Source organism: Enhydra lutris, unplaced genomic scaffold (assembly GCF_002288905.1).
Source record: "Enhydra lutris kenyoni isolate GAN:26980312 unplaced genomic scaffold, ASM228890v2 scaffoldscaffold20, whole genome shotgun sequence".
In the NCBI taxonomy this organism is placed as follows: Eukaryota; Metazoa; Chordata; class Mammalia; order Carnivora; family Mustelidae; genus Enhydra; species Enhydra lutris.
In genome coordinates, this window is record NW_019154104.1 from 23,342,616 (window position 1) to 23,369,788 (window position 27,173).

The 27,173-nt window shown below is 39.3% G+C and overlaps 1 protein-coding gene across 1 annotated transcript in view; it reads right to left on the minus strand.

The window, feature by feature from the left end:
* LOC111148603 (BTB domain containing 7) overlaps positions 1-27,173 on the minus strand; it is a 51,319-nt gene that overhangs the window by 11,428 nt on the left and 12,718 nt on the right. Inside the window, exons 3-7 of the mRNA XM_022505308.1 lie at positions 10,344-10,552; positions 8,763-8,838; positions 5,951-6,111; positions 2,618-2,761; positions 1,084-1,273 (exon numbers count right to left, since the gene is read on the minus strand). Of these exons, the coding sequence (XP_022361016.1) occupies positions 1,084-1,273; positions 2,618-2,761; positions 5,951-6,111; positions 8,763-8,838; positions 10,344-10,552 (780 nt within the window). The remainder of the gene's footprint in view (positions 1-1,083; positions 1,274-2,617; positions 2,762-5,950; positions 6,112-8,762; positions 8,839-10,343; positions 10,553-27,173) is intronic.

Below are 27,173 nucleotides of genomic sequence, written 5' to 3' on the forward strand. Positions count from 1 at the left end.
TTTCTAACAATGCCATAGTTCTCTGATGTTTTTAAATCTTGAAGTAGTAACTGGCTAGAGCTATAGAGCTATAAAATTTCTGACCTCCAGATCACTGTGGATTTTCTTACCTTAAAAACTGACACTTGTGTCCTTTGGTTAAAATCAACATTAATGATGCTTAGAAAATTTTGGACATAACAGTTATATCTCTAACTATGGGCAATTTCCTCAATGTCATGACAGAAGCCTGTGCTACAACAGAGTTCAGAGAGCAGATTCTGGGAAGCTGGATGGATCTCTAGGAAACCAACAGCGATGATCACATTTGGGAGCACATGTCTAGACTCAAACATACAAGTTTATAACTCTCCTGAAAGAGTCTTATGTGAACGATGCTTTACGGTGATGAAAAATCTGAATTCCATTGAACTAGGGGTTCTCAACAGGAAGTGATTTTGCCTCCATAGAACATATTTAGCAATGTCTAGAAACACAAAAATGTTTCCAAAAGGTTGTCACAAAGGATTTTGTGCATGTATGTGTGTGTGCATGCACCTGCGCGCGCTACTGGCTACTAGGTATAGGCCCTGGATGTGTTGAACACCCTTCAGTGCACAGGACAGCCCCCTCAACAAAGAATTGTGTCAAGACGGCCAAAGTTGAGAAACCCTGGGCTAACTGGGAATCTGTACGCACCTGTTACCCAAAAATAAAATATGAAACCAAAACACCTAGCTTATTAAGTATTAATTCTTTAATGAGAACAATGCATAATAGATACTGGAAAGTGGAGAGAATTAGCACATATAAAAAGGCTACAAAAATGATCAGATTAGGGACGCCTGGGTGGCTCAGTCATTGGGCATCTGCCTTTGGCTCAGGTCATGGTGTCAGGGTCCTAGGATTGAGCCCCACATGGGCTCCCTGCTCAGCGGGGAGCCTGCTTCTCCCTCTCCCACTCCCCCTGCTTGTGTTCCCTCTTTTGCTGTGTCTCTCTCTCTCTCTCTCTGTCAAATAAATAAATAAATAAATCCTTAAAAAGAAAAAAGGATCAGATTATTCATTTAAATATAAATGTCTGACAGAAGGCTACCGTCTCACCTGGAATTTCATTGGCTACGACTGAAGGAGGGCTTGACTGGTGACTGCTGATCTGCTGGTGGCTCATCATGTGACAGCACTGTGGCACAGCGGTGTTGACCATGTAAAGTGTGTCTGGCACGTTGGACATTCTAACCATTCGCAAACGCACAAGATCTGTTTGCTCCACCATCATCTCATCCAGCACTGACTGAAATAACAGTTCAGTATTAACTCATCTCTGTAAATCATGTTTGGGCCTTCATCATATAAAACGGGAATTAATTTATTGATTTCAGTGCATGAAGCTTAAAATTAATAGTGAAAGGAGAAAGAACCCCTACCTCTTTAATTTTTAAAGAATCTTTCTGTATCATCTTTGGAAAGAAATAAACATCTTCCAATTGTTTGCTTTTAATTAAAGTATTCGAAATTTGAAGGAAGGTATAAAATTAGTCAGAAGGAAATTATACCTAAAGTTACTATAAAAACAATCTGTACATTGCTAAATATCAGATCCAGCAAGAAATGCTCAAAATACAAAATACTGAAGATCGATTTTAAATTCAACAGAGCGATATATAACCTGATTGTTAAGTTAGTTTCAGAAGAATCTCAACAAACCACAGGGTGGCCAAAATGATGTAATGGATAAGTCTTTCCCACATTTCCCGGGGGTAATTTTCTACTTAAGTCTGGGTTCAGCTGTCAGGGAATAGGGAAGTCCCAGGAGGAGTATTTGATTAGCTCCCCGCTGCCCCATTCTGAAAGAGCAGAATACGGGGTCATTTATTACAGACCTTTTATCACCAGAAGCCTTTGGTAAAGGCCTCTCCTAAGCTCTGACAATCAAAATGAGAAAAAAATTAAGGTAATTTAATTCTATACCGAAACACAATGTTTTGCCGTTAATTTGTTTCACTAAACTTAATGGTGATTTCTGACTTTCAAAGAGTTAGTCAGTTCCTCAAAAGGCCATCCCAAAGTTCTAATGGCCAGATACAGCTAATAAACATTACAGTATTCCATTTTCACATTACCATATTTTCTTGGAGTTCTTCGTATTATGATATACAATTTACTTAACAAGCCTCAAATTTTATCTTAGTTTTGTGCACTTATTCTAAAACTAAACATAACTTCCAACAATCAGCCATTACAGAAACGCATTATAAGAAACCATGTCATTTCTCTACATTAAGAAAGACAAAATGTGTGCAATCTTCTTTCAGAACATTTTTCCCATCTTGAAGATCACAAAAAAGATCACTATTATTTCAGTAAAAATTTTTTTTCCCAAATTAACAATTTGCAATGCAACTAAGAGGAGAAAAATGTAAAATGCAATTCAACATGACCTAAGTTATAGAACATGCTTGATAATTAAACATTTCAGACAACTACTCCCGTGAGTAGTTGAACTAGAGTTTACTTTCACTTTCCCTATTACTGAGTATTTAGGCAATTTCTAAATATGTTTACAATACCAAAATGAGTATCTTTGTGCTTATAGTTTGTAAAATGTACTCTAATATCTTAAAATGATTTTCGTTACCTTTGCTTCCTCCACATAGGGAGAGAACAGTCGAGGACGAACATATATTCCAGCATTTTTTTGCCGTAACCAGGCATTTGATTTTCCACCTTCTGTTGCAGGAAGCATATCCGATGGAGGAGTACTAATCAAGCCTCTTTTCATCTTGAAAAAAATAATTTTTAGATGAACTAGAGATTTGTGTAGACCTAGGTTACTACTAAGATAAAAAAAAAAAAACTATACCTATAAATCATGAAAATTTAGGAATATATGTGAAATTTCAAAATACTCCAAATGTTTAAGAATATTTAAAGGATTCAGCAATAAAAAGGTACTATAATTCACCACTTTCCTCTATACAGAGGAATGATACTTTTAAAACAAGAGCTATAGTAATTAAAAATAGAATGAGTTGGACTAGTTTTCAGAACTTTTAATGAAAACCAATTTCTATTTTTTCCCTTACTCATCTAGAAACGGATTCCATCTCCACCCCACCCCCCACAAGACAAAACAAGAACATCTTCTTGGGCCTGTAACTATAGTACAAGGGTGCAGACGGTCTGCCTGGTGGTTAGGGACAAGGAGCTTTAGGGGAGGCAGATGGGACACAAATCCCTAACTCCCATTTAATAGCCACGTGACCATGGACATGTCCTTTTATCTGGACCTCACTTTAAGGGCTCCCAGATGGCCCTCGAGACAGGACACTGCATGACTAACTAAATGTGGTGGCCCTGTTGTTTCCTTGTCTGTGCTAGGAGAAAATAAAGCAAGCACCTACAGCTTGTTTAGGTGGTTCTAAGGATTAATGATGGTAATGCAGGTAATGCACTCAGCACTTACCACACACCAAGAATGTTTTATGCTTAATAGCCATTATTAGCAAACTTTCACTGGGGACTTCTGGGTGAAGCATGGAATTAAGAACAGAGATATGTATTTTCTAAGTCTACTAAACCAAAGTTCTAAATTATTTTTCTAAAGCAAATTCAGGGCTCAATTTGGTTTGTGTTCCAGGTTTTGTTTTTTAAAAGATTTTACTTATTTGAGAGAGAGCATGAGAGAGAAAAATCTCATGTGTGCACGCACAAGCAGTAGGGAGGGGCAGAGGGAGAGGGAGAAGCAGGCTCCCCACTAAGCAGGGAGCCTGATGTGGAGGGGCTCGATCCCAGAATCCTGGGACCATGACCTGAGCCAAAGGCAGAGGCTTAACCGACTGAGCCACCCAGGCGCCCAGTTAAAAATTGTTTTTAACTAATAAAATACAGCATTAGATAGTATTTAGAAAACAGAGAAAAACTCCCAACTCTAATCTACTCCAACTGTAATAATGCTTATATATTTCCCGCCAGTCTTTTTCAAATGGATTTTTACATAACTGAATTCTAGAACACATAAAAATGCATTATTTTGTATTCTTCTTTCTGAAATTATATTTCATCATTAACATTTTTCGTGGTGCTATATTAGCTTATATAACCACTGTTCAGGGCAGCAAAATATTCTGTTGAGTAGTCGTACTATAGTTTAGTTTATTTTTTTCTGTTGTTACACATTTAAGTGGTTTCCAAATATTTAAGGACCATGCTACTAATGTATCAGTTATAGTTCCCCTATGGGGTGCTATTTATATTTCAAAAAATACTGATTAATAGGTGAAAAAAATAGTAACTTACGGCTTTGTTTTGCCTTCTTTGGTGTGTGTGATTACTAGTTAGACTGAACATTTTTTCTAATCAGAAGTATAATAAATATTTAATTATTTTCTTCTACTTCTTCCATGTTTCAACTTAATATTTAATTCTGTAATCTAACAGGGATTAATTTTGTGTGCAAGTGAAATGAAGGTTTAACTTTAAAGAAATTCCCTCAGCTCACCAGCTAGTCCAGCACCACAATGATTCACTGATTTCTGATAGATTATTATATGTTTAATTCTTATATAATTAATAAGGATCTTTTTCTGGGCTATTTTGTCTTGCCTGTTTTGCTAGCATTACAAGTTAGAGTGGTGTTTTTTGGTTTGTTTTTGTTTTTTAAAGCAAGCTCTAGGCCCAACATGGGGGTCTGAACTCAGGACGCTGAGATCAAGAATTGTGTACTTAACCAACTGAGCCAAACAGGCTCAGACACCCCTGGAGTTTTAAAATATATTAAGATTTTATTTATTTGAGAGATTGAGAAAGAGCACAAGCAGGGGAAGAGGCAGAGGGAGAGGGAGAAGCAGGCTCTCTGCTGAGCAGGGAGCCCGATGTGGGGCTTGATCCCAGGACCATGACCTGAGCAGAAGGCAGACACTTAACCGACTGTGCCACTCAGATGCCCCTTAAAATATATTTTAAATTCTGGAAGAGTTATCCTTCCTTCATTATGTTCTCTTTAGAGAACTTAAAAAAGATTCTTATCAAACAAACAAATGAACACTGGCGGTGGGGGGCGGTGGGGAGGAAAACCAAGAAACAGACTCTTAACTACATAGAACAAACTAATGATTACCAGCAGGGAGGTAAGAGGGGGAATGGGTGAAGTAGGTGCTGGGGATTAAGGAATGCACTTGCCACGAGCACTGGGTGTTGTATTTAAGTGATGAATCATGAAATTCCTCACCTGAAATGAATATTACACTGTATTTTAACTAATTGGAATTTCAACAAAAACTTGGAGAGAAAAGAAATAAATACATAAATAAAGCACTTGTACACAACGAAAAAATTCTTATCCAGTTTTTTCCAGATGACTTATGTTTCTGAGCAGCTGAAAAAACTATGATGATGTCTATAAGCATTGCTTTAAAGTTATAAACCAATACGTGTAGAAATAATATTTATAATATTTATTTTTCGCATCCATTAATTGAAGAATTCTATTAGCTTAAAAAATTCATTTGACAAAACTATGAACATAATATGATCAGCTCCATTAATTTTTAACCGAAATACGATCATAAGATTCAGTCACCCTTTTCATATTGAACCAATCTCCTTTTTTGCTCTCTGATTTATTGCTGTGTTTGAAAAGTCTCCAGACGTAATCTCCACCCTTTCCTTTTTGAATAGGATCTACTAGATCTCACTGAAAAGTGGCTGAAGTGACTCCCTCTAGACGATCTTCTTGCAAAAGTTAAGACGCTATACCCACTGAATTCTCACTCACCGGACCTTTACTTGGGCCAGTGATCAGCACAGCATGGCCCAGAACACAGATCTGTCTCTGTCCTCATGGACTTCACATTTTACAATACTCTATTAGTAGAAATTATGTACAATGATTAAAAAAAAAAAAAGATAAACCTGTACATTTTGGTGCATTTTCTTTTAGTGAAAGAGATAAATGAAGAAAGGCACTTACTGCATCACTTAGGACTTCACTGTTAATAGGTAAGATGTGTTCAATTCGCACAAATGATAAGAGAGAAGAAAGGATCTCTCTAAGCTCTTCGATGTCTAGGTCTCGTCTTTTTACGCCTCTTCTGTTCACACTATGGGCAGTGCCACTCAGTAAGTTTGGCTCTATGAGACAGAAAACAAAAGTCTTCAACCAAATCCAAATTTTCAAACTTTTTTCTCTAGTACACTTTTGGTAACATGCTATATACTTAAGTGCATCTGCTTTAAAAAGGATTATAAATTATTTTTGTGTCTTAAGTTTACTTACTAGAGATCTTCTTTGACAAAGACAAAGCATGATATCAACAGTAGGATAATTTTGATTGTTTTCCATTAAAAAATAAAGAATTCTTTTCCACATACTAACTCAAAGGAGAAAAGATGACAATCTATTAAAATCTAGTTTGACCAAAGGCTTCTTAAGCTTTCTAACTGCTGTGACCAGTTTCTAGTACAATTAAGGCATTACAGAGCAAGTGGCATTTGTCACTGTTGTGTTATCAGTATAGTCACTAGGCTACCATGTTTACCAGCAATTTAGTAAGGTATTAATTACCTGGTATCTCAAGCAGCAAAACTTAATGTGTACTGTATTTAACTTTTTGTGATAGTCTCCTCAATTTCTATAATATGGGAATGTTACTGCATAAAAGGGAACAGTTAGATCTCAGACATGCAATATATTCCCACTGTCTAGGGCAGAGAGTAAAGGTTTTCTTCATTAGGTATCAGTGAAAGAAGATCTGAAGTACATATAAGCTTATAAACATTGAGTGGAAAAGAGAAATTACTAAAATTTTGGGAATCTTTAATCATATCTATAATCTAGGGGCCATATATATATATATTTTTTTTTTCACTGTATTTTTTTTCTTAAAAAAAAATCTTTAAATTCCTAAATATAAGTGCTATATTTTTTGCAAGCACTCTTTAGGCAAATAGGCATTTCCCTTAAATCATGTGATAGACACATGGACAGAGAAGAAATAATTGTTTTTTGAGAAGCTAAGCTTTTTCTGGCATCATTCAAGACAAAATTATTGCAAGCATGTGGAAAAGGGTAATTTTCCCTTGCCTTGCTATGATTTGGCTTCATACTTATACAAAGTGCTGCTTTTCAAAAAAATTTTCCCCTTAAAATAGTGGCATCCTGTTTTCAAATGAAATCTTACATAAAACTTCCAAATATGTAACAGGTTAGGGCAGAACCCTTTTTATGAAGATGACAGAAAAGCGTAGCCTGAGGTGCTTCGGTTCCTCCTCATCCCTGGGGAAGAGCCTTCTGTTCTAATCCCATCAGGAAACTATATATTTTAAGGGAAATCTTATCAAGGATGCTCATTATTTGCCTAAAATAAATATGACACTCCCTCATTACCAACCTTACATCAGTGAACAGGCCTATGGCCTATAAGGATTATGTAGCATTATTTACAATTAATTCTTGTTGGAGTAGTCCTATTCTATAAGGTCAGTATAAACAATTAGCAAATACTGAACCACTGCTCCTATGAGAAACACAGGGTTAGGTTCCTGTGAGCCTCTGGTCACAACAGTTTTATCGGCCTATCAAGACATAACCTTGTTTTATGTGTTTCTGTTTAAAGACACCTTATTACTAAATATTGTTGATTCACGAACACTGCACTCATAGCCAACAGCACTGTCACTCTTCTCTGAACAAGCTTATTTAACTCCTGGCTTCTGTGTAAGGGGCATCACAACCTTCCTGTGCTTGGAAATATCATATAGCACTAAAAGTTATAATGGGAGGCCAGTTTGATCAGTAAGATCACCAAAAAAACAAAAAAACCAAAAAACCAAACAAAAAAAACCAAACCCATAAAATATGAAAAACATGACACTATTTTGAATAGACTAAAAAGGACACTTGTTTGCAGTATGAGAACTGATATAAGAAGGCAGACTGTCACCCTGTTCCACCTGAAGCTGAGAACACGTGCATCAGGGGATTTTTATTATCTTGAAATGTGACTGAACTCAATAAATGCACTAAAAATTTATCACTGACTTGAACCCTTTAAATAGGTGAGCTTCATGATATGTAAAACAGATCTAAAAAAGCAATCAAAGAATGACAGGAAAGGAAAATGTGTATTTAATTTTTCTGATTAAAATGTTTTGAAAAGAAATGTTTTGATTTGGGCTTGCTGTATGGAGGAACACAACATTCTATGAGGGAAGGAGCATTAAGAGATCAGTCTCCATCTCTTCTGCAATAACCCCAGTTGGAAGCAGTTCAAAAGCATTATTTTTCCTTTACCTTCCACAAAATTTAAAAATAAACAAATGGGCTTTTTTGGGGGGTGACTAGTCATATATTTTTTAATTGACGTAAAGTTGACATAACATAAACCTCATCATTTTAACCATTTTAAAATGTACAATTCAGTCAATGGCTTCTAGTATATTTAAAATGTTATATGTACATCACCACTATCTAATTCCTAAGCATTTCCATTAAAAAATACGCTTTAAATGAAAATCATTGAACGAAAAATTTCATTCTAATACTTCTATAAATCAGTAAACATTATTAAGCACATAGATAACATGGAAATACCCTTTTAAAGTTGTAAAACAGAATTTTCTGGTATATTTATTTCTAACAAAGTATACTCTTCTCCACTAAAGGATGTTATGGGCTGTGAAAATTTCTGTTCTCACCAGGCCATAGTGGTTATTGTCGAGATGGACACACAGCATGTCTCCGGACAAAAAACTTACAGTACAAGCTAACTTTGGGAGCTTACCTCTGTCAGCTATTCTTTTCATCAACTGATGCTCACCCCATTTAATCAGATACTTAAGGATATCTTGTTCACTTGCCTAGAATAAGAAACGGCTTACATTTATTTTAGTGAAATTAGACAAACGGCGAATTTCATTACTCACTTTTCCTAGGTCATAATGTACACGCAGTGTGCAACCCAACACCTTTTCCTCTCCACTGGCTGTCTGAGATGTTCCACAAAAACTGTAGCCCACCAGCAGCAAACACACGACCGCTTCATATGTGTCCAGTAACCTATCTCTCAGCACCAACTAAATTTTTTATTGTTTTCACCTTTATTTTTTCTTTTTCCTATTCTCTTTACCTATTTTAAACTTATTTTATTCTACTATATGGTCTCTATACAGGTGCCTTAAATTCTTCCTGGGACAAGGTAGAGATAAATAGATGAAAATAAAAGTATATAGATACCTAGCGATTACGATCTCCTGCAGGAAAAGAAAACACAGGTATAGCAACTTGTTTTGGCAGAGACACTACACTCTGCACAATGTATGCTACTGACTGGTGAAGGGCCCTTCCAGCAGTCTGTGAAATGGCAAGGTGCCCTTCATTTCTTTGTACTTTACTGAAAATCTCAGCGCAAATCTAGGCTGCTCTCCAAGGCTTTTACTTTCTAAATAGAAATGCAAAGCTTTCTAAAGACAATAATCCGAGAGAATTGACAAATCCTAACCCCCATAGTGCACGCAGTCTGGATCAGGACAATGAAACGAGGTTAATGAACAGAGATCCTAAATAAATCAAATCCAATTACAACAACATTTGTACTGCAATCAAAGCACAGATGCTAAGTGGATTATTTAACTCTTCACTGAATTTCTCACTGGGATGGAAACATTTTATTATTTTCCTAGTACAAATAGAAATAGGTAATGACTCAAAGGGTTTATGTTTTTATAACATTAAAACTGTTGTATAGTTTTTGCCATAAAATTCATACAACCAATGGCAAACTAATTAAACTTGAGCATATGTTACTTGAAAGTATTTTTTGTAATATTTTAAATTTATTGTTAGTTTAAATTACCAAATTAGATTGACATATAAGTCGATGACAGAAGAATTTGCTAAAAACTACTGATTAAAAATTAGTTAAAAACATTATTATATTCTGATAAGACAAATACACTGAGTTTTTATAAGCATTTGAGTAGATTAGAAATTGAATACTATTCTTACTTTGTGCTGCTTAAGCTACTGTCTACAGTCTAAGTATCTGACAATCCATGCAAAACAAGAAATTGTTATAGTGAATTAATGGAATCCAAGACAATCTCTGTTGGGATATGCTTCTGACCTTGCCTACTGCCCCAACCCTTTGGTGTAGTTGGCTGGGACCTGGGCTTGTTCACAATGTTGAGCTATAGCAGCAGGTGTGTGAAGGGCCAGAGAGCCAGAAGGCTTTTCCTGTACAAATCTGAAGAGGGCATCCCTGGGTGGGCTGATCTCTCCCTAGATGGGAGAATAACAGAGTGTAGGTAGGTTTCCTGGTGCACATATGGATGGCAATGAATTTGACAGGTGTATAAATGATTACCTGTAGGTAGTCAGACTGGATAGCAGTGAGCAGATGGTCTTTGCTGAGTTCATAAAAAACATCCGAAGTCATGACCTGGGAAAACTCCTCACAGAGGAAATGTAAAGCTTGTCGATGCACCCATTTAGAGCCATATGGATGAGAGCTCCACTTGAGGATGGCAATTAAGGTATCTAGTGAGATGTTCTCAGCAATGATATCCTCACAGCCTAAAAGAGAAGGCAAATACTTCTTAAGATAGTCATAAATAATACTTATGGAACATTGGTACGTTAGACACTGTGCTTAAAAGTAGCAGTAATAAACAAGAACATGGAGATAAATAAATTTCATGGAAATCACCAAGACCTGGAGGGATGGGGTAACAGCAGGTAACAACAGACTATGACATCTACAGGAAATCTGCTGTTCAGTAGAGACAGATCCATAGAAAGAGGCAGAGAATCCTCACAACTGTATAAGAAAACAAGTATCTGTGCAAATCCAACAATTTAAGTAAGACACGATAGTGGAGAGCAGTGGACCACAAGGCAAAGAAGAGAAGGTAGAAATGACACAGTTGTGGGAACTGACCAGTCAGAGAAAGTCTAAAGCTGGGAAACACAGTTCATGACATACTGGATGACATGATCAGGACCAGCTCAACGGCTGGGTGGAAAACGAAGGTGAAATAGAACCAGGAAAATTAGAAAGTTCTGTATCTCAGTGAAAGAAAATCAACTGCACAGAAGATGGGAGAACTAAACCACAGGCTGCGTAACAATGATACCTGGGTGCTTGAGCTGGACGGATGCAAACCGTGACATGGCTGCTGTAGGGCTGAAGCAAGCTCAAGCTTTTAAGATTCAAGCACAGAGTCCTGACCAATGGAACAATGTGGCACTGATGTCCCATGGGATGCTGTGTTCTGTCTGGGCCCCGTGTTTTAGATGGGGCATTGACAAAACGCCAGGATTCTCAGAGGAGGGCAAAAGAACAGTAGGGAGTCTGAGACCTGTCACAGGAGAAAAGCTCCGAGCAACCAAGATTACTTGGCTTATGTAAGAGAAACCTGAGGGGAGACATAGGTGCTATCTTTAAATGTCTGACAGACCTTCATGAGGCAGAGGAGAGAGGACAGACTTCCCTGTTGTTCCAAGGGCAGGTCCTGGATGTTAAATGGATATTGAAAGAATTGAAAGAAGGGGGATTTTGCCTCAATATCAAGACATTTCTAACAATTAGATTTGTTCTCCTCTTGTCCCTAAAAAAAAAAAAAAAAAAGATCCTTCTAGAAAAATCTAAGGGGATAGAGTACCAAGAACCCCTACGCTGGATATGGAGCTGACGTCAGATAGTGTTCAAGCTGCTTCCATCACAAAGATAAAATCTTTTCTTTAAAAAAGATTTTATTTATTTATTTATTTATTTGCGCGCGCGCGCGCGAGAGAGAAAGAGAGAGAGAGAGAGATCACAAGTAGGCCGAGAGGCAGGCAGAGGGAAAGGGGGAAACAGGCTCCTTGCCAAGCAGAGTGTCCAACGTGGGACTTGATCCCAGGACCCTGAGACCATGACCCGAGCTGAAGGCAGAGGCTTAACCCACTGAGCCATCCAGGTGCCCCACAAAGATAAAATCATCTTTTAGAAAAGCAGTAACAGAGTATCAATGTGAGAGTAATTTAATCTAAACATTAAAGATTAATTTCCTTAATCTCAACATTAACCTGAGATCCTGATAAGGAACACTGAGATCACCACAATGGACTCCGTGTATAAACAACACCCAAAGAAGTGAGTATGTGCTGACGAGGAGTGAGAGAAACGGAAAAGCTGTAAACCGCTCTCACGATTTTACGGGGAGCCTTGCATGCCGGCGGCCAGAGGAAGACCTGTGTCATTCCTCTGCTTGAAGGCAGGCCCTGGACTAGAGGTGAGGAGAATGAGTCAATCTGTCAGGAGAGGCAATCTGATAGATGAGTTTGGGCATGAAGAAAGGGAAGTTAGAGAAAAGGTGGTTATTGAAAAGGATGTATCACAATCCTACGAAACCCGGATATTGGCAGAGGGAAAGAAGGAGAATTAATAACATCATATATCTAAACTCCTGAAAAGTTTTCAAAGAAGTGAGACGTGATAGGAAAAAGTAGGCTTTGCAATCAATATAGATCGGACTCGAAATCCCACCTTGGCCACTTAGAAGCAAAGTCATTTTGGACAAATCCTTTGCCTCTTTGAGCCTGAAATGTTCTCATTTGTAAAACTGGGTTTATTCTCCTAACTCTGGGTTGTTACAAGATTTAAATGATTAACATAAGATTAAATGAGTACCCTTGACACTCTTCATTTATTCAAACATTCTGCAGTATCTACTTGCCAAGAGCTGTGAATACAATGCTCTTTTTACCACACACTTTCCTGGGTGATATCATCTGCCCCCCCAAGGCTTTAACTCCCAAAGCATCCTCATGACTTTCAAATCTATATAGAGTTCCAGGGTGCCTGGCTGGCTCTGTCAGAAAAGCATGTGATTCTTAATCTTGGGTTGTGAATTTGAGGCTCACCTGGGGTATAGAAGATTACTTAAATCAACTTAACAATAAAAACGTCTATACACAATTCTAACCCAGAGCTCTCTCCTGACTCCCAGACTTATTCCGTCAACTTCCCACTGGAGAGTTCCATGGGGATATTCTGCAGACCTCTTAAAGGCAAGTTAATTCGTTTCCTCTGGGAAATCTAGTACACTCCCCCATGCCCACCCCACCCCACCCCCGCCTTTTTAATCCCCGATTTAGAGAAAAATCCTCCTCCTCCCAAAGCCAGAAATCTTAGTAATAACAGTGATTTTTTCTCCTGAAGATTCTTTCTCTCCAATCACCATCAAATGCTGTTCATTCTATTCTTGTTTTAAATAAATCCCCTCCACTGAATCTCTACCACCTCCCCATTTCAGAATCTGATACTTTCTAAACCCCGCATCACTGAAATAGCCTCAAAAAGTTCCCATCTTTCTCCCTTCCAATCTGTTCTCCATACTGTTGCCAGATGATCTTTTAAAATGTAAATTAGATTATATATGTAACAAATTATTCAATAGCTTGCAAATAACTTCAAGATAAAATCCAAACTACATATTCTTGATGGTCTGGCCATTGCCAACTTCTCCAGCCCCATTCCTGTTCATATTCTACACTGCATTCATTACTTAGCATTTCCTAGAGTTCCACCAAACTCTCACCTCCAGGCCTTTGCATAAGTTGTTCCATTTTTCTGAAATGCTCTTAATTCTCCTTCTTAACTCATCCACATTTTTTAGACTTGCTTAGATATGGGTTCTTTCAAAACTCTATCCTCTTGTTCCCCAAAGCCTAGGTCAGGTGTTCCTCTTAAAAAGGCTGCCCTATTTCTCCCTTAATAGAAGATAAATAATAAATAATAATAATAATAATAATAAATAACAGCAATAAACTCTCATACTATTTTATATTTCTTCAATATCTGTCTGAATCCTCTACCAGACTTAGAGCTCCTTTGGGGTAGAGGCCCCACCTTCTGTCACTCTACAATGCCTGACGTCTAGTAGGCTAATCAATTAAAAAAAAAAAAAAAAAAAGCTAACACTTTTAAAACTTATTATGTGCCAAGTTTGTACTTGACTTAGAATATTTAATTTCAGTACTCCTATTCCAAGAAGGTGGTATTACTATTCCCATTTTTTTTTTAATTTTATTTTTTAAGATTTTTATTTATTTATTTGACAGACAGAGATCACAAGCAGGCAGAGAGGCAGGCAGAGAGGGAGAGGGAAGCAGGCTCCCCGCTGAGCAGAGAGCCCGACGTGGGGCTCGATCCCAGGACCCTGGGATCATGACCTGAGCCGAAGGCAGAGGCTTAACCCACTGAACCACCCAGGCGCCCCACTATTCCCATTTGACAGATGAGAAAACTAAGATTCACAAAGATTAATGAGCTTGTTCAATTCACACAGCTAGGAAGAAGACAAGTTGTATATAACAACATAGCCTTCCGCTTCTGCTGAAAAATCTCCCCCGTTTTCATTCCTCTAAACTTAGGTCTCATATGAATCAATGCTCATCAGAACTTCTTCACTTATAGCCACTCCTCTTATGAACAGAAAAGCACCTTATAAATATACCAAACATAGTGATACTAACTCACAAATGTGAAAGGAAAACAATTAGGCAAAAAATTGGAATGCTGAAAGGTATATTTTAAGAAGAGATTTATCTAATATTGTCAAATACAGTATTTTCATATTACAGTAAGGGATTTCAATTAGTGGTAATTTGCCTTTTGTCAAGGTTATTGATAAGGGAATGAAAACATACACAGAGCAACAAGGCCAAAGGGGTGCTGGCAGGGAAAGGCCAGCAAGCAAGACGCAGAAAGGCTTCATACAATGCCATTTCTTTGGTAAATTTTGGACCAGTCTTGTTGGCCCAAAAACATTACCAGCACATTGTCGAAGACGGCTGGATTCCTGTTGACAAAGGGATACTAAGCCAAACCCCACAAGGCCAATGCATAAATCAAAAGGTCCACTTATGTGCAGTGCAGGTGTTTACTTCTCTGTCAAATAAATAAGTAAAAATCTTTATTAAAAAACAAATTTCGAATCTGTCATGGACAAATACTTCAGTAGAAACCAATAAAAACACTTCTTGAATATTGTGACGATGTCAAAGTGCCAAGAAGTTTCTAAATGCTTACTCTCAGTAACTGTGCTTACCTCCTTACAGACACATTCTCAGGAGCACTGCTGTCTAGAATCCCATTCCTTCCCCTGTGCTAGTTTCAGGGTACAGAATAGTCAAATTTGTTTCCTCCCATTTGGTACTAATTAACTCTCAGAGGGAATTGTTTTTTCCTCTTCTATTTCCTTAGAGTTTACTGACTCTGTTTTCTAACTAGACATAAAACAGTATCCTCTTCTTTAAAGACAATTAAAAACATAATCAGAATGACTATCTTTTTAACTTTTATTTTTTTAAGTAGGCTCCATGCCCAGGGTGCAGCCCAACACGGGGCCTGAACTCACAACCCTGAGACAGAGACCTGAGCTGAGACTAAGGTGTTTAGCACCTGACTGGGTCACCCAGGAACCCCTATTTTATCTTCTTGAAGTTAGAAATACAGAGTGTAAGAGTATTATTCAAATATGGCAGATTACTGTACATATTCACCAACACCAGCTCTCTGATCCCACCACACCCATGGGCACAGTATACATCCCCGCCCTAAGACTTTGGGACTGGCCATAAGATCTGCTTTGACCAATGAAATGTTAGGGGATATGTGACAAAAAGCGTCAAAAGTACTTTTGTGGGAATAGGCTTGACTTCTTGCCTTCTGCTACTGCCCTGGGAAAGAACATGCTGTGGCTAGCTTGTTGATCCTAGGAAGAGAACCAGCAGCAGCAGAAACAGGGTCACCCAGCCCTGCTAAACCACAGTGGCAATCAGAATGACCCCAGCTGCTGCAAACTTAAATTTGTAGTTCCACCTGACCTGGAAGTTTGTGAGAAATACATGTTCATGTCATATGCCACTCAGAAAACCCGGCTGGCTGTTACGCAGCAAAGGCTGACTAGTACACCATGTACCTTTACTGGAGGAATTCAAAAGCCTTTATCAATTTCCTTGTAACAGAAAAACTCATCTGTAGCCAAGACCTTGAAGGGCTCATAGGTGCCATGCATTCTGCTCAGGTAGCAGACTTTCAGTGATGCAATTGTGAGGCTGGCAGATGAAATATGAAGTCAACTTCTTAGGATTATTTCCCCCCCTGGAAAACTGCATCTTACAGATCCCTTGCTTACTTGATTAATCCTTTGTTCTATTCTCTTTTACCAGAATATTTTCTTTCCAATATGTAATATTGGCAAAAATGCCTCTTTTTAAAAATTTGAGCTAAATACCATGAATGATCAAGACAGAGAGATAAAGAAGCACAACAAATGGACATTTACTAATACAATTGTTCCTGCTGCGTGTTGAACAGGAACACTTTCTGTTTTTATTATTAACATTTCCCCCTTTTCATGCTCCTCTAATAACTATAAAATACGCTTTGAATCAACAGATTTTCTGGCAACACGGTCAGGATCTGTCTTTATTGCCACTCTCATACTCGCACCACCGGCAGCAATGGGAAACCTTTTCACTGGCTCATGTCCGTCACAAGCAACTTCTAGATTCAAAGTTTTGTACTGGGCCTGTAGTGGGAAAAGGAAGAACACAGGCAAGGGGAAAGAAGCGAAGGGGACAGTGGAGGGGCGACCACAGCTTGCTACATAGCATAGATGATATAGTCAGTTTAGAGGAAGGCTGGCCCTTGAGGAGGCGCATGGCTCTTCAGTGGCATCAGTTAGAAACAGAAATAAGACTTCAAGTTCTACTTCGGAAAAAAGTTGCTTCAACTCTTTCCAGCTAACCTGTATGGAACTGATTCCAGTTCCCAAGGAAAGGAATCATGAAATGAGAGGGAGGTGAGGGCAGTCAAAAGTGCATACAGGCTTTGAATTTGGGTAGTTACATCACCACCTCTTGACTCTCCCCCATAGAGCTCTGTGCCAGATCAAAGCCTACCCGTGACTCTCATTTCCTCATACAGAGGATGAAATAATCCCATCAGAGTTCTGAGGATTATGTTAAATAACATCAGGGAGTCAGTGTCCATCAACATTTACTCTTTTTCTAGGCTAGAAATCTTAAATCAACTGTGCTGACTCCTTTGACATTTATATAGAACTAGTTGGTGTGTCCTACTGATTCTTCCTTCAAGACACTCTTTGATTAGCCTGTTTTCCATTCCCAGGAATGTGATCTCTGTCCAAATCCTTCGTGCCTCACACATCAAATACGGAAGAGCTTCCTGCTGACTCCTGCCCTCCTTCTTCTAATCCATACTGAGCACACCGCCGAAAGGTTTTCCACCATCATCTCTGCATCTTCTCTGTTTTAAACACGCAACTGGAATTCCAAAGCCAAGGCAGAAAAGGAGAGTCCGACACGTAAGGATTAGAAGACAAGTCAATCCGTGCTGCAGTGTTTTTAACTGCCAGTCCATGGACTCCGCAACTTGTGAGAGCTGGTGGCATCAACACTCCTCTCCTGGCCTCCGGAGGACCAGTCTGAAGATTCTACAGAGCATCTCAGAGGGTGCCGGCAGGGCTGGAACCCTGGCGCCTCCAGCGGCGACCAGCCCAAGACCACTCTTCTGCTTTTGCTCCTGCCCTATCTCACGCTCCCCAGGACCGCACTCCTGTTCAGGGCATTACTTACCAAATAAGCCACCGGCAAGCAAGCTTTAGTTTTAGGCTGCCTCAGCAAAGGTTGTGGGGGAATGGCAAGAGACACCATACAATGAGAGGAAGAGAAGTGGCCCTAGGAAACAAGATTCTCCAGTGAGATTCTGGAACTAGCTCACTCACTGAAGAAATGGCAAAAAGGACCCCGGTCCCTAATGATAAGCAGGTGGTGGTGAGCCCTGCGTGCGGTAGCAGTTTGACAAAACTATGGTTCTGCTCTAAGGGAAATGCTAGTTTAGTGGTAGAGGTGGCCTCTGGATAGAATGAGCCCCCCAAATGGGCTGGCTTTAGCTGACTGCTTTCAAAGTCATGAAAAAAATGAAACAACCATTCAGGGCAGCCACCCTCAATTTAGGCATTCTGTCAAAGTCGGAAGACTTTTAGGTGATCTTTAAAAATACCCTTATTTCCCACAGCTGCAGAACAGGCTGCCAAAACTCAGGATCCAGATTTAATTGGAAAGATATCAGACCTCAAAGACTTGAATGCAAAGCCTCGACAAATCTTCGATGATGCAATCTGGGTCTGAACAGAAATAGGTGGGGACAGAAATCTGGAATGGGGATATCTGGGTGGATGAGTGAGGAATGTCAAGCCCCAAGATTGTCTAAACTTTCTGGGTTGGGGCGACACAGCCCTGATTCCTGGTAGAAGACAACAGCCACCTGCAAAGACAACTCTTGTCCTCTTCAAGATCTGCCTCTGCCTCTGCTCACTAGCTCCAAACCAATAATCAGGAGCTGATCACTCACGAGCACAGTTTGAACACAGGAATACGATTTCTGTTCTTGGAGGAAAGAACGTACACACCCAAGAACTTCAAGACCTGGAGATACATACTGGCAGGGTCTAGAAGACTGTTTGTGGGAACACATCTTGAGTGCGCTGGACTAGGACACATAATACAAGAGGAGCAGGAAGGTGTTTGTCTGGATTTCAAGGGATTCACCAGGGCATCTTTTGTTGCTTCTCTGCCCAGTGATAACAAAGACTGGGCAACTGTAGGAACCATGGATAAAGCAACTTAGAGCTCAGACACCTCTGGGATGAAGATCTGGGTCCCCTCAACCTGGCAAGCCACCCTGACCTGCTGAAATACAGGCAAAGGAAAATGACAATTCAGGTTAGGGGACGGAAGAGGGAGACTGTGCTAATTTGTATGGTTCCAGCTTGCTTAAGCCTAGAACTGTCTCCCACAATCTCCATTCCTATATGGTTCTAAGCAAAGTTGGTCAAAGTTGTGTGAGAATAGGAGGCAGAAGCAGCAGCATCACTCTCTGAGTCACCATAACTAGATATGGGGACAAGCAGACACAGAGGCTAGCTGGTCCTTGGTGTCCCCTGCTTCGAGTCCAGTTCTCCTTCCCAACTGGCCCCAGGTCACCACCAGATGCTTGGCTGAAGAGCCACAGGCCAGAGCGCCCCTCTCTGCGTGCCCTTGTACCCTGTGCAGCGCCCCCATCAGTGGCTCAGTGTGCCTGGCTTCTCAGGCTGACTGGCTGGTAGTTCCTGCGTTCTACTTCTCTCCTAGCCACACCTTTCCCCGAAGTGGTGTGAGGCTCAATCCCTAGAAGAATTCCCTTATCCCCTAAGTCAGAGGTGCTCTGCTGCCCAAACTGAACTCTGAGTGACAGTTTTGATGAGAATATCAATTATAGCCTCCAGTCTGTCACAATCGCAGGACTGCGGCTAACTGCACCATCCCTCCCGGACTGAGACTTTTGTAGAGGTGTGGCTGGTTATCACCTTGAAGGCTCTGTGATGAACTGGATCTAAATTATTGTTTTCTCCTCGTTAAATTAAATCACATCAAATTGTTGATATTAAACCATTTTGACCTATGAAAATAACCTCATAAGATTATACAATGTATTAGTTTTCTACTGCTATGCAACAAATTACCACAACAGGTGAAAACAAATCATCTCCTATTTTCTGTGGACCAGGACACTGGGCACAGATGACGTGCGCCCTCCGTCAGGGTTTCCTAAGGCTGCAATCAGGTGTCAGTTGGGCTTGCCTTCTCACCTGAAGAGCTGGGAAGTTCTGGGGAAGAATTTGCTTCCAAGCTCATTCAGGTTGTTGGCAGAAATCCTTTCCCTGTGGCCATGTAAGGACCCAGCTTCCTGTGGCTATTGGTGGGGGGTTCCCATGAAGCTCCTAGAGGCTGCCTGAGGTTCCTGCCATGGTCTGCTCAACAGGCCTTTTCACAAGAGAGCGGCTACTTCTTCAAAGCTGGTGAGGGAAGACGTCTCTCGTTTAAGTCTACTATCAAGATGGAGTCTTCTCTAATGTAATGTAATCACAGGAACGACAGCCCACCTCTGCCATATTGTAATGGTTAGAGACAAGACATAGGCTGTGCTCAATGCTTAAGCAGGTGTACGTATCAGAAGATGGGGATCACTGGGGGTCACCTTAGGGTCTCCTCGTCACAGTAAGTTATGACCATTCTAGTAATGCGCTTTTGACACACCGCACAATCCGGATCATTTTAGTCTATCCTGAGTGCTCCTTTCTTTGATCTACTTTAGCTGTCTTTTCTCAGAACATGTCTAATTTGACAACTTCTCTGAAGAGAGGTAAGAAAAACTGCAATCAATATTTTAGGTAAAGGTGCATTATAATTTGGCCAAAAAAGAAAAAAAGAAAAAAAAAAGGCTATTGACAAGGGAGCCAAGAATAGTCAATGGGAAAAAGACTGTTTCTTCAATAAATGGCACTGGGAAAACTGGATATCCACATGCAAAGGAATAAAACTGGACCCCTATCTTATACCACTCACTAAAACTAACTCAAGATGGATGAAGGACTTAAATGTAAGACCTTAAACCATGACCTCCTAGAGGAAAGCATAGGAGTAAAACTCTTTTGACATGGGTCTTGGTAATGAATTTTTGTATTTGACACATAAAGCACAAGCAACAAAAATAAGTAAGTGGGACTATATCAAACTAAAAAGTTCTGCACAGTAAAAGAAACAATCAACAAAATTAAAAGACAACTTACAGAATGAGAGAAAAATATTTGCAAACCATGTATCTGATAGGGGGTTAATATCCAAAATATATAAGAAACTCCTACAACTCAAGAGTAAACAATTGATTAAAAAGCAGGCTGCTAGGTGGCTCAATTGGTTAAGTGTCTGCTTTTGGTTCGGGTCATGATCCCAGGGTCCTGGGGCCGAGCCCTGCATTGGGCTCCTTGCTCAGCGGGAAGCCTGCTTCTCCCTCTGCCTGCCACTCCCCCTGCTTGTGCATGCTCTCTCTGTGTCAGATAAATAAATAAAATCTTAAAAAACAAAAACAAAAACAGGCAGAGGACTTGAATAGACACTTAAGAAGACATACAAATGGCCAAAAGTACATGAAAAGGTACCCAACATCACTCATCATCAGAGAAATGCAAATTAAAACCACAGTATACTACCTCACACTTGTCAGAATGGCTGTTACCAAAAAGACAAGAATTAAATAACAGCAAGGATGTGAAGACCCTTGTGCCCTGCTGGTGGGAATGTAAGTTGCTACAGCCACTATAGAGAACAGCATGAAGGTTCCTCAAAAAATTAAAAACAGAACTACCATAGATTTAGCAATCCCACTTCTAGGAATGTGTCTGAGGCTGACGAAAGCACTGTCTGGAAGAGATGTCTGCCCTCCCATGTTCACTGCACCATTACTTACAATAGCCAAGATGTGGAAACAAACAAATAAAGAGAATGTGGTGTATATATATATATATAATAGAGAGTTATTCAGGTATAAAAAAGAAGGAAATCTTGCCACATGGATGAATCCTGAGGGCATCATGCTAAGTGAAATAAGTCGGAGAAAGACAAATACTGTAGGCCTCTCTGCCTACTTGTGATTTCTGTCAAATAAATAAATAAAAAATCTAAAAAAAAAAAAAAAAAGAAAAAGAAGTTCCCCAGTTCCAGTCGTTTGACTGTCACATGCTTTGGGGTAAAAAAAAAAAAACACAAAAAACAAAAAACAAAACAAAAAAAAAACTCTAAAAATGTCAAACTCACAGAAAGAGAGAATAGAATGGTGGTTTCTAGGGACTGAGGGGTGGAGAAATAGGGAGTGGTTGGTCAAAGGGTACAAACTTTCAGTTATAAGATGTCTAAGGTTCAGAGTCCTAATGTGCAGCATGGTGACAAGTTAATATTGTGCTGTATACTTGGAAATTGCTTTGAGAGTACAGCTAAGTGTTCTGACCACCACCACCACCACAAAATGTTAACTATGTGAGGTAAAGGGATGCACAAATCAACCTTACTGTGGTAAACATCTCACAGTATACACATGTATCAAATCATTATATGGTGCACCTTAAACTGAACACAATGCTATATGTCAATTATGTCTCAGTAACACTGGGTGGGAAAGTTAGAGAAAGCTAGATTAAAATCTATTTTCACTGCAAAAAAAAAAAAGAGGAAAAGTAAGGTGAGTTTTTCTGGGTTCTATTTCTCATATCCTTTTGGCTAATGTTCAGAATTTGGTTATTTCTGGTGGGTAGATATTAAAAATATCCTCCATACATAATACAGTCTTAAAGTGCAACATGTTTCTCTACATGGAAGGATATCTTTCCAGTTTCTGTCCCTTTTAATAGGGGGACCCTTACAAGTTCCTTGCAATAACTAAATGCCAGAGGGCATTAATAATATCATAGATCTATTCCAAATATATTTTTATGTTTCCTTTCAATATATTTTAAAAGTTACGTACTTAGACTATCTCTGGATTGTCTACCTGGATGGATTTACAAGAAGCTGGTAACACTGGATGCCTCTGTGAAGGGGAACTGACTGGTGGGGGCCAAAAAGTTGGGAGAGCAGGACACTCTTCGCTGAGTACTCTTTGTACCTTTTGAATTCTGTTCCTTCTGAATATATTAGCTATTCAAAAAAAATCAAATAAAAAACAAACAAAAACCATCATGCTAAGGAAGTTGCCAGCAGTTCCTTCCCTCGGTGCCAATATAAAATCAATCACTGACCACACAATCCAAGCAAATATTAGAAAGGAAATGAGAAGGTTCTCTGCTTTCAGAACATTACTCCCCTCTGATGGGAAAGAGGCAATCACTGAGATTCATGCTGCTTGTGTGTGAAAATGTACCCTGCCTGCTTGTATCCTTTATTCTAATAACTTTTGCCAAGCTATGTGAAAAGAAAGGACAGAGAGGAAGATAGGAAAGAAGTTACTGTAGTAACTTGGTACTAAAGGAGGTGGCTAAAGCACATAATTGTAAGAGATTAAAGCCTTCTCTATGACATTAAAGGAAAAAGACAAGACTAAGCACTCTGAAGAAACTTATTTGAATATATTTATATTGCTTTACTGTTTACTTCATAAATTAATGTTTGATACAGCATTTTTAATATTTAGGCATTAGTATTTTTTGGTGTAAGTGAAAACAGCATGATGAAAGGGAAAAGCATTCACACGGATGTCAGTCTCTAAACACAGACACCCTATATAAGCTTCTGCTATACTAGCAGGCAGGGTATCAAATTCTGGAGAACTTGAAATTGAACACATATTCTTATGTGTGGGCATCTGACTAGAAGAGAGATGCAAGATATACTATTAGAGTCAGACTGACCAGAGACCCAACCCCAATTCCTTTTAATTGTGTGATGTGTGAAATTCTGTCCATTTTCTCATCTGAAAGTGTTCCCTAATCTTCAAAATCTACCTCTTACTATAATTAATTTTCTTCATACACCATTATACTGGTGTATTCTAATTCAGAAGCAAGCACACAGTCTGTGGGGAGTGGGAGAGGGTAGCAGGAAAGCAGAGGCTCAAGGGAGCAGAGCAAGTCAAAAGTTATAAAGAGAACAGAAATGATGACAACCCAAACGTACTGTGTACTTTCCACTCACATGTCACTTATTAAATGTTAAATAAAAAAAAAAAAAAATTCTAGGGGTGCCTGGGTGGCTCAGTTGGTTAAGCATCCGACTCTTGATTTTGACCCAGGTCATGATCCCAGGGTCCTGAGAACAAGCCCCAGTTTGGCTCTGCCCTGAGCGCAGAGTCTACTTGTCCCTCTCCCCTCCACTGCTTGCACATTCTCTTTCTCTAAAATAAATAAAATCTGAAACAAAATAAAACCACAATTCTAGTAGTCTCAGTATGTGAAAAACTCAGAGGTTCACATACCTTTAATAAAAAACAAAAAATACCCATTTACATCTGTACTTTGTTTACTATCCTTAAGCCTTTTTCCCACTGTGACACATCAGTAAGTTAGTATCCTTAATTCTATTGTAAGAAAAATCCCAAGGTTTGGGGGTAGAGCCATGTTATGATTTTCAGAACTTTTGATATTTACTGGTTATCTCTTAAATATGATCGTGTGTCTCCCTTCAAAACAATGTACCTCACAGATAATTTTTTCCCATCCCTCTTCCCCTGTAATGGGAAAGCATAGCCTTGCAGTTAGAAAGTCAAGGTTTCAAATTCCGGCCTTACCACCCCAGGTAACAGTATTTTCAAGTGTCAGTTTACCCATGAAATGGAGAGAATCCTTACCATAGATGATGTGAGTTAAGAGCTTAGCAATAGTGCCTGGCAAAAAGCAGGTGCTCAAAAATTCGACTAAATAAATGAATAAATATAAGAAACTTCAAAAAAGAATTAGCAGGTTTTTAAAAAAAATTTTTTTTACGACTTTATTTATTTATTTGACAGAGATTACAAGTAGGCAGAGAGGCAGGCAGAGAGAGAGGAGGAAGCAGGCTCCCTGCTGAGCAGAGAGCCCGATGTGGGGCTCGATCCCAGGACTCTGAGATCATGACCTGAGCCGAAGGCAGAGGCTTTAGCCCACTGAACCACCCAGGCACCCCGAATTAGCAGTTTTTGATGAGTAATTTTATAGGTTGTTTTTGCTTAAAGGATGTATGCATTTAAAAAAAAAAAAGCCCCACTATTTCTGGAACATTTTTCATGGTATCTACAGGCAGTGCTCAGGATAAAGCTCAATGTCTCCACAGATAAAAAGGACATAAAGTTGTGTACTGCACAGCCCTGCTGGTCCCTGGAGCCTCATTTCTCACCATACACCTCTTATCTCTGCAACCTCTACCCTAATCCCAAGTACCTGTTTCTTATTTATCTCTGGGTTTGTCTACCTGTGTTCCTTCTGCTTAAGCTGTATCTCCAATCTTTACTTAAGTCCCATTCATCGTCCAGGTCTCGGCTTCTCTGGGAAGCTCCTGATACTGTCTCCCTTCCTTAATTCCTTATATTGAGGTCTGGGGCTCCTCCTCTCCCTGTCTGCTCCCCTACCATCCCAGTCCTTTGCTCTACTAGGACACTTACACCGTAACTGCCTATTGGTAATTAGAACTAGATCCTTTCACTTATTACTTCAATCTCAGGGTCTGACATATAGTTAAGTGCTAAATGAATACAGTATAGGAGTCCTAGTGCTAATTCTATACCAAGGGCTATCTGAATCGACGGGTTATTTTCTTCCTTCCCCTCCATAATGTCCCATTTTCACCTTTATTTGCAGAGAACTCAGGCAGCTGCCATTCTCTCAGGTTTATAGAGCTATTATGATGATAAGATTTATAACACTGTATCCATCCACTTTTATTTAATTAGTATTACTACCTACAAATTTGACATCAATATGTAGTTTAGAAGTGGGGCTCATACCAATGAAGACTTTAGAGACTTAATATTTTTACTGCTTACACTTATGGACAAAAAAAAATCAATCTGGATGTTAAGATGATGTATTAGAATAACAAAGAGACTATTTAGTCACAGTTTAGCTTAGAAACTTTTCTGAACCTCTTATAATTACATACAAGCTGAGAGAGCAATAGGTTTAGAGAACCAATGTGATGCCTATGTATCTTCTAAAAGTATTTTGGTGAATCAGTCTCAAAACTCAGCACTGCTTTTTTTTTTTTTTTTTTAAAGATTTTATTTATTTATTTGACAGATATCACAAGGAGGCAGAGAGGCAGGCAGAGAGAGAGAGGAGGAAGCAGGCTCCCTGCTGAGCAGAGAGCCCAATGCAGGACCCTGGGATCATGACCTAAGCCAAAGGCAGAGGCTTTAACCCACTGAGCCATCCAGGCACCCCTGTAATTCAGTTTTAAAAACATCTGTTAAGGCCCTCCCAAATGCAAGCCAGGCATACTGCTTGGTGCCCACATTTCTGTGAAGGGAAAGGAACAAGTTCATTTGAAAGAACCCGGGAAGAATTTATATGGTGAGTATGTGGCAGAGACAGGACTGGAACACAGATCTGACCCCAGACTTTGTATTTATTTATAAAATACCATTAAATTTGGGTACCATTATTTATCTATGAACCTGAGCAAATCTCCAAGCTCTATAGGGCTGTTGTGAAGATGTAATGAGAAGACCTATGTGGTGTGCCCATCATGAAGCTAGGTACATAGTAACATTCAAACATGGTTCCTTCTTATTCTCTTCTCCCTGGTATTGAATCTTGCATCGCAATGGTGTTCAAAAAATGCTAACTGGAAATCAAGTCTCTCTCTACTTCAGAATACATTGCATTTGGCAACATCACTGCAGATGCTTTTGCTGTCCTTATGGTGGTTAGAGTTCAGTATACTCTTTAAATAATAAAAGCTCAGGGACACCTGGGTGGCTCAGTGGGTTAAAGCCTCTGCCTTCGGCTCTGGTCATGATCCCAGGGTCTTGGGATTGAGCCCCACATTAAGCTCTCTGCTCAGCGGGGATCCTGCTTCCCCCCTCCCCCGCCTGTCTCTCTATCTACTTGTGATCTCTCTGTCAAATAAATAAATAAAATCTTTAAAAAAAAATAAAAGCTCAGCTCTTTCTTGTCCCTGTTGCTCACAGTTTTTTGTTTTTTGTTTTTTTTAAAAGATTTTATTTATTTATTTGATGGACAGATATCACAAGTAGGCAGAGAGGCAGGTGGGGGTGGGGAGCAGGCTGCCCACTGAGCAGAGAGCCTGATGTGGGGGCTCCATCCCAACACCCTGAGATTATGACCTGAGCCGAAGGCAGAGGCTTAACCCACTGAGCCACCCAGGTGCCCCAAAGTTCTGTGTTCATATCCATAATGACCTGACTATAGTATTTCATCTTTTGCCTGATTATATTAATGTCTGCAAAGTTCTAATTAAATCTCTCAGATCATGACAATAATAAACACATAATTTGTGTTGGGAAGAAAAACAAACCAAACCAAAACAAACAAGTCTTCCTGTTTCTTCATTTCTCTCAAATGTAGCATTCTTGGGATTTTAGTATGACAGAGAAAAGATTTTGCTTATTGTTGAGAAAGCCTTCTAATTGTCCTCAGATTAAACTTTATGGCTTCAAAAGATTAACAACTTGACTGGCTTCCAAGAATATGTTAAATTCAACTGATATCCTATTACGTATCAATGGGCAACAAAAGAAAGAGTTGAGGAGACTTTATTTGAAATTTAACTTAACACTGAGTTTAATGGTATGGAATTATACACCATTTAGACCATCTCT